At 38.2% G+C, this 8,672-nt stretch overlaps 1 protein-coding gene across 1 annotated transcript in view; it reads left to right on the forward strand.

The window, feature by feature from the left end:
• Window positions 1-8,672, forward strand: part of RSRC1 (arginine and serine rich coiled-coil 1) — a 156,884-nt gene that overhangs the window by 78,371 nt on the left and 69,841 nt on the right. Inside the window, exon 5 of the mRNA XM_026854947.1 lies at window positions 2,410-2,527. Within this exon, the coding sequence (XP_026710748.1) occupies window positions 2,410-2,527 (118 nt within the window). The remainder of the gene's footprint in view (window positions 1-2,409; window positions 2,528-8,672) is intronic.

The raw sequence follows: 8,672 nt of genomic DNA on the forward strand, positions 1-8,672 counted from the left end.
GGGGGGAAATAAAGCAGTAATTAAAGTATAAACTCCTACTGATTTTAATTAATCTGTGTTACCTGTTGTTGTGTATTCCTTTATTACCAGTCAGTCTAACTTTAGCTGTAGCTGTCTTAAGAGCAGGTTATAATGTGTTCATTCCAAAAATTCTTTTCAGAACCTGCATTTATCTGATATTACTTTTACGTAGACATGCTACTTTTTTGTAACATAACGTACCAGAAATATAAAATAGTGATAAAAGACAAATGGAAATCCGTATTTAGAAGTGAAGTATTAACAACCCTCTAATTTTTTTTTTAAGCAGTGGGGCTCATTGCTACCTTTGCTCCCTTTCATTTTGGATTAGCACTTACCCTATAATGCTCAAAAGGATTCTCGTTCGCAGTTCAAATTCAGCTCAAGGATTTGTAATCCAAATAAATTTCAAAGGTTACGATATGAAGTACGTGAATTTGTAGAATAAGGACCAGGTGAAGGTGTTGATGCAAAAGTCTGTTCTCTCAACTCTTCAGTTTATCGAATTTTTTTGTGATTGTTACCGTATTTCCATGAGAGTATAAATAGAGCAGATGATATTCTGGGCTGCTGCTAAATAAATGGATGGATGGTAATTTTTTAGCCTTTAGTATGTATCTGGATATAGTATTATCTATATTTTTTTATTAAAGAAATCATGCAGAGTTTATGGCTGTGTGAGTTTAACATTTTCAGTATTTTTTTTTTAACCCTTATTTACAATTCTGTATATTTCTGGTGGCTAGTTAATCCATTTTCTATATCCACTTCCAGTATGAAGGCTATTTTCCTTGCTTTTTCTCAATAATTTTTTACTGAAATTAATACATTATGCGTTACTGTCCTTTTAAAGGAGCTACAGCAATATGCAAAATGATTTAAATGCCGAATGAAAAGCATGTTGCTTATGTTGGAGCTATACGTGGCTATTTGCCACAGACATTGCCTCCTGCCTTTGATTTTGTTCCAGTAAGCCATTGTTACTTATTTCCCAAATTTTGGTTTGGTAATAGTCTCAAGTAAGATGCGATTTCTCCCAGCCATCTCGTGTATAATGGTTCTCTGAAGATGCTGGGGAAACCCGTGTCTCTCAGAAGAAAAGCCTAATTGAGTGCGTGCAAGGATCTGCGATTAAAGTTAACAAATGTGAATGCCCTAACGACCATTTATGTCCTGGATGATAGAAGGAAAAGGATTTTCTGGATCCTATGCTTTAGAGATATGGCACATGTCAAAGCGTCTGCTACGTTTAGGGACAATATAATGTGAATTTTCCCCTTTGATCTTAATTTTGTACGAAAATTCCGTAGGACGAAGAGCATGTAGTCAGAATACTCTTTTGTATTTTAACAGAAAATTCTTAACGTGCCATTACGTTGTTTAGCAGCTTTATAGCCGGGACTTTATAGTTATGCCAACAATTTTTCTCTTTCCTCTCCGGGCTCTGAATTTTAGTGATTGGGCCATATCATTCCCTTTTGTCATCTTTTCTTCCCAATGTTGTTAACTCGGCAGTCTTGGAGGAGTAGGACTGAACAGGGCTGTCCGTACAGCTTGGAAAAGTTTTCCAGACCTTTCTGTCAAGGTAAAGATATTTTTTTCCAGGCTATGGCTGAGGGAGCCTTGGTCCATAAACAGATACGACTTGATTATCTCTTTAGTGTGGTGTATGTGCCGCTGAGTTAAGCTGTATTTTTCACTTCATCATTAGTCATATTCTTCCTGTGGCCTTTACATACATTAAAGGGAAAAATGGCTTTTCTGGCTTCTATTTTTTTGGATAATGATTGCCCTTTCCTAGTTAGTGTGTTGCTGATGTTGGCTTCTCTCTTTTTTTTTCTTTTTTTTCTAATGGAAATGCCAAAAGCATCTGTGTGTTTGATGGACAGATACCGCTATTATTCCATGCTTTACATGATTTTTCTCCACTTATAATTCATGTGTATCCTGCTTTGATAATTGTATAGGTCTGACAACATTTAAGATCAAAATTTTTGTTATGCTCCATTCTATTTCAGGGCTGTAATGGAACATTGGAATAATTTGCATTAAACTGTAGCTTGTATGTGTTGATGGGAGGTCCATAAAAAGTATAAAATTCTCAGGAAATGGAGTATGAACTATTTTTCTTCAGCTTCAAATGTTTTCTCTTCCTGTTCAGGCTATTTATCTAATGTAAGAAAATACCAGGGATTTTGCAATTAAAAAAAAAAAAATTTCTTCTTATTAGTATCTGTAGTTGTCTACTGTGCTTCTTGAAGACTATAAACAGTCTGACAATTCCTCAGATATTTTTTTTTTCCCCTTTCCCCAATTTCATCCTCCGTAATAGCAGTAGTGTAAAACTCTATGTCAATATAATGTAATTTTTGTGTGTTTTATTTTTAGCTGCTGAACGCTTTTACACAGCTCATATATCAGCTGGATAGTAGTAAAACCAAATTTCCTTTCTCCATTGTATATAACAAAGATAGTTCTGGGCGAGAAGCAAACTGGGAAAAATCTTGTTTGTAAAGTGAACAGAATCAGTACCATCTCTCGCTGGGTACATTTTCCCAATTTATACGTTTCCCCGGTTTCTCAAACGTTCAGTTTTTTTTGGAACAGGTAAATCTATATTAGGTCAGGACACTGGTCCTTCCGTAGCCTGTATCTGAGTGTATTGCTGATTGATTGTATCGGAGAAGAAACCCTGACTTGGACATAAATAACATTTTAACGTCCAATCATTTAAGCTGATTTATGTCTGAAAATGTAGAGGTTTAATTCGAATAGTGCCAGAAACGCTTATTATGTTTTTATGTTATTAATTCATATTATGAATTATTCTCTGGAAAATTTTTTTTTGTGCTTAATGTGAAAAAATGTTCCTCTGTCAGTTTTGAATTTGCAGCTCTCAAATTCATCCTGTTTGCTCTGGCTCATGTAAGAAAAAGGTGACAATTACAAGTTCTCAGTCTCCTTTTTCTTTTATTTTTTAATATTATATGCTGCTGTGAGGTTTTCTCTAATACAAATAAGTCTTTATTGTCAGTTTCTTTGGATTTTTTTTTTTTTAATCATCTAATGAGGAATAAGTGACTGAAAAGGAATCCAACCATTCCTAATGCTAAACAAACATGTCACATAATCTTTTCCATCATTTGATCAAACTCCCTTTAAGAGATAGCTGGGGTTAGAGTGCTTTGCTCTTTTCCTGTTGAGATAGATTTACTAGAATTGGGATGTATAATATTTCAGGTGAAGGCAGGCCGCTGATTTTTCCGAATATATTAAAAGGAAATTATACATCTATTGCTTTTGTTTAATTTTTGTCATTTCTTCCTTGTCTTTTCTCATTACTGCTGTGCACTGAGCTCTGCTTTTAGCTGTCCACAATGATGCTAAAACTGGTTTTACTTGAATTGTTGCTGTTGTTTGAGAATGCAGAAGGTGGAGAAGAAGTTCTCCCCGTGTCTGTATTTATCAGCATTACATTTTATCCCGTTCCGCGCTGCTGTTATCACTTCGTCTGATTCAGCCTGTCAGTCTGCTGTACCCCGAACTGTTGTGTGTACCCGTCCATTTGATGGAATGCCATCATTCAGCACCTTTCCTGGATCCCTCCTGCAGCTGTAAAACCAGTCTCCATTTTAATATGGAACGGGTAGTGGTTGCTGATACCTCTGAGAGTTGGTCTTGGCTTATTTTGTGCCTCGTTTGCTTCTTTTCTTCTTCAGGACTTTAATGAGAAGCTTTTGTCACTTCAGACAAACATCAGCTTGTCTTTCCAAGCTACTGTATCAGTGTATTTGAGGAGTTTTGAAGAGACTCGTGAGATTTGGGTGGTTTTTCAGTTGTTTTTAGACGGTCTATTAACATCATGCTTTTCCTTCTGCCCCGAACGGAGCCTCTCCTTCATCTGTATGAGCTCCATCCCTTAAATAGCAGAGCTGCTCTCTTTATCCCCGCTAAACAATTCTCTTCACCCCAACCTCATCTTATTCTCTGTTCACTGGACCTCAGTCTCCTCTTGTAAGTTGAGGCCACCAAGCCCCGAAGCTGCCAGCCCAGAGTCCTCCCCGGGCCAGTTCTTTGTGCCTCCTCCTGCCCCTTCCCACCGCAACGTGCGTGTGGCAGCCTCCCACCTGCAGTCTGGAGTCGGCAACTAGTGAGGGTTTGCAGGGAGGAAGACTGCCTTTCCAGGCATTTCCTGACTTGTGGGAATAGTTGGTTACCTTCAATATTTTTTTTTTTTCCCCGTTACAATTTCTCTGGGTATGAGTGAAGAGCCAAGCCAGGGAAGCATGTAGAAACAGAATCACTTGATAAAGCCTCTAGAAAACTCGTGGTTGCAGTAACGCTGGGGAATTCTCTTACATTCTCAGCTTTGCCAACTTTTCTTTTTCTGGAATTCATTGTAAATGATGTTTGTTTTAGGTTTCTGACCCGCTTTGGAAGTATTCCCAGTAGTTTTGGATAGCCGTCTCTTCAGACAACGAGGAAACTTATGTTTTGTTCTTTCTTTTTCTTGTTAGCCTTTTTCTTAACCTTTTTTTGAGCTCATCAGGCGTTGGGAAAGGCTAGATAAATGTCCCCAGGAAACTGGTGTCGGGCTGGAGTTAAAACAGGAAGATGGATTTGAGCTTTCAAAATGATGTGTAAGGTTACTTAATTAGTGTTTATGTGCTGAGTCCTTTGGGTATTGTTTTGATTTCGGTTTTTTAAACTGGAATTTTTCTGTATACGTTTGCATCAAGAGCAATTTGAACCTGGGGAAATGACATCTCACCGAGGAAATCTGTATTTGCCACAACTACAGTTCGCGTTCTATTTTTAATTGCAGTTGTGCTAATACCGTCCCCAAAACATGAGCAGGAACATACTGTATTGCCACTGCAGCGATGGCATTTGGCCGCGAGGCCATGAGTTGTCTTCAGGAAGAAACCTGGACACAAACTTTTCCTTCAGGGGCAGGGGGAGAAGTAACATTAAGACGTTTCAACTGGTATAAACAAACCAGCTTGCAAAGGTCGGAGCTCTATAGCTTCGTAGTTTCCTAATGTAATATAATGCCCTGCAGGAAATTCTGGTTTTATCAGTAAGTGGAAAAAATCTTTTTAAATTACGAACTCGACTATTTTTGTTAAACAAATTTGATATCCTACGTCCTCTCTGCAAGTAGAACATTGAATTAGAATTTCCGACTGCACATGTATCTCGGACAGCTAAGGAATGGGATCGTGTTTGCTGTGGGCAGCATGGCGCTTCGGGGCTGCTACTCACCTCTGCGGGCTCTTTTTGTCTTTATCAAAAAAAAAAAAAAAAAAAACCCACAAAAATTGATCAGTATCACACTAAGGTTGGTTAAGCTTTTATAGAGATGTCATAAAATAGTTAAATTATCCCCAACCAACGTCATTAGTGATTTTCAGGAGGAATTGAACGTCTCCGGTTTTAGCACTGACAATAAACACCGGTGACATATTCTATATGGAAATTCCATGTTCGTATAAATGAGGTAAGAGAGCGTTGCAACTCAGAGTACTGCAGCATCATTAACTGCCTGAATCTGTTGATAACGTAATGTTTTCCAGCACTGACAAGAGCCACGTGCACTACTTCACAATATTCACACCATTACTTCAAACAGAAGTTTGGAATCTTTTTAAGCTTCGTGTTTCTCAAATTTTTTTTCCTCCATGTTCTCAAGTCCATTTTCACCTTAATGTTGTTTTCCCGGTCAAAAATGTTTATCGTGTGTCACAAGTAGCAGGAAGACTTTTAAAACTAAAAGCTAGTCGTTGAATTGAAGTGTTTGTTTCTCGCCTCTTAATTAGTTTGAAATTTAAAAGCTGAATCTCCCTTGCAATTGAATATTTTGAAAGCAAAACATGACATTGATGCCGTGTCTGAAGCTGCCTGTTACACATGTCACTTAGGAGCTACAGGGAGCAACTTGTGTGTGATTTTTTTTTTTTTTTTTTTAAATTGTTTTACATAATAGGCACCAAATTTAAAGTTACGAGACACTGGTTTTAGTTCAGTTTTATTAAAAAATAGACTATTGTGAAAGCAGTAGACATTCTGCAAAGAAACGCAAGATAAGAAGCATATGCCACATCTTCCTAAAAAAGCTTTTTGTTAAAAATTGAACACACATAATCACATTTTTGCTTGAGATATTAATGACAATTATTAATCACACGGATATTTCTGTTTTATGGTATCCTATAGAGTGTCACAGTTTTCTAAGGCATAATTCCAGTGTGTTACCTGACCCTTTGTGACATATGTAAAACTTGTCATTCGGGATGCTTGACGCAGCTCGAGTCATTTTGCGATGTGCCCGTTAGGGATTTCCTCTCCTCCTTTTACAGTTAGTGGTCACCTTCATCAGCTGGTACCACAAGTACTTGGCAATGGTTTCCTTTACTGATTTGAATTCTTTTCCATCTGTGTTATGCTTAAGACTGCAAGGAGATATGAGGGTTTGTTTTGCGACTTGTGCTCAACGTGGCTCTGATGATGTTTTCTACACCAATCATTTCACCATTTTTAAGTTTCCTGAGGGTTTTTTCTGAATTTTGTCACTTAATGGTCTTCTAAATCAATACTAACGTCCAGTAGTTGGTCTTTCTCGCACATTGCTAACGGCTTGTTAGGGGGGTCTAACTGATTTTCAGATTAATTTGGCCGTTTCCTCAGAACATTGGCCTCATCCACCAGTTGGACAAATGCTTTCTGGAGCCAAGGTAGTAACCTTTGAGAACCCTTCCTCCAGTCATTGTTTAGGACATATCAGTTGATAATACGAAGGCATCCATGCCACATTCTCCTGTGGGGATACCAGTGTCTGGAGTAAGGAAATGTGTCTGTGGCTTCCAGTGGGTTATTGCTGAGTAGAAGAATTTTAGTCTAGCCTACCTTACAAGACGCATTCATACCCACCCGAGGGGAGTGGGGAAAGGCATTTTGAGCTGTGTGGAGCATTTCAGAGCAGGGAGAGCAGTTGTGGCAGTATTGGTGGGGCTTTATTTTTAGTGCTGGGAAGTGTGAGTTGTACCGCTGCTCGCTGCTCTCCCTTCTCCTCTGTCTGGAGCCTGGTTTAACATTTCCTCTTCCAGGGAATTATTGTTGGTGTGGTGGTGCTAGATGTTGCCACTGTGGGATTTGAATATGATAATAACTGTCAGTGGAACATCTCTTTCTCTAGTCTGTAGTGCTATACAGACCGCTCCTTGGCCAAAAAGAAGAGATCCTTTTATTTGAGAGATCCAGGTATTTTTGTTAAATATCTAAGAGACTAACTGCTGTAAGAATAGAAAATTGTATTTCTTAATGCAACCACTTGTGTAGCGTTTGAGACACACTCGAGTCTTACAGAAAAAAAGCTGCTTTAGAACTGCATCGACTCGTGGTGTTGCCTGCGTTGGGCAGCCCCTGGGAGGATGCTCGTGCTGTGCCGGCTGTGGGGCCGCGCTGCGGGGCAGGGGATCCATTAAGTTCATTAAACACTTCGTTACAGAATGGACAAAAGGCATGTAGGAAACTGGTTTAACGCGCTGTGAGTGTCACTGGGTGCCTGAACCCGCCTGGTGGGTGGGGTTGCACAAAGACTTGGACACTTCATGTGAAGACGGGAGAGCAGGTCGTATTTTCCACCAAACACTTTTTCTTCTCTGCTAAACTGTACTGCAATATTTCGCCATACTAAAGTAACCCTGGTGATTTTTTTTTATTTTTTAAATCTAAAGTTGTCAGAGAAATGGAAAAACCGCAAACCCAAGTACAGCTTTTCTGAAACTTAGTAAGTTGGGCGAGTTTGTTCTGGATGGAAAGCAGATCTTTTTCTTCCTCTCCTTTCTTTCTTCTAGTGACGTATTTAATATGCCAAAACATATTGTAATAATCAGTTCGTTGCAAGAGGAAGAAATTTGGAGATGTTTTTACTATAAACATCAAGATTTTTCTTGTTGCCACCAAGATTAGTGGTCAACTCTGGTAACATTGGTATAGTTGTTATAATAATAAATTTTGCTCAGTAATTTTGGGTTTGTGCAAAGAGCTAGCAAAACTCTAAACTAAAAATATTAGACCTCTGTACAACTAAAATATGGATTTTCATTTAAATTTCCTTTCTCAATCTGTGGATTGATGTCACGTTTTTCATATTGCATGCTAATGAAAGGAACAGTCTGTAAATTCTTGTAGAAATCGAATTGGTTTTTGTCATCAATTAGCCTCTTAATAGGTGTAGGCATAATGTAAAACAAAGGATTAATAAATAATTAAAAAGAAATAAGCCCTTAAAAAGCAGAAAGTGGATTTTTTTTTTATATAAATTAGTAGAAGGAGGCCATTTTAAACAGATTATGTTAATAGTGACATGACACCAATCCTGCTGTAAAAGTCTTCCTTTGAGCACAATGGAATCAGAGATGTCTTTGGTTGAAAGAGATTCGGAGAAAAGCTAACTCTCTTGCCCTACAGAACAGTATCATCTGGGACAGTCATAGTAAAGAGTTTTGCCTAATTACCTTGATTAATATTTGTATGGCTAATGGGGCAAAACTGGAAGCGGGCAAACTTAGTCTGGTTATCAGCAAAAATATTCTGGTAGCAATATCTGCCTGGAAGAGTTGGAAAGCTGAACAATGACACCCAAAATT

This window comes from Athene cunicularia (genome assembly GCF_003259725.1).
Source record: "Athene cunicularia isolate RWA chromosome 9 unlocalized genomic scaffold, athCun1 chr9_part1, whole genome shotgun sequence".
Classification (NCBI taxonomy): domain Eukaryota; kingdom Metazoa; phylum Chordata; class Aves; order Strigiformes; family Strigidae; genus Athene; species Athene cunicularia.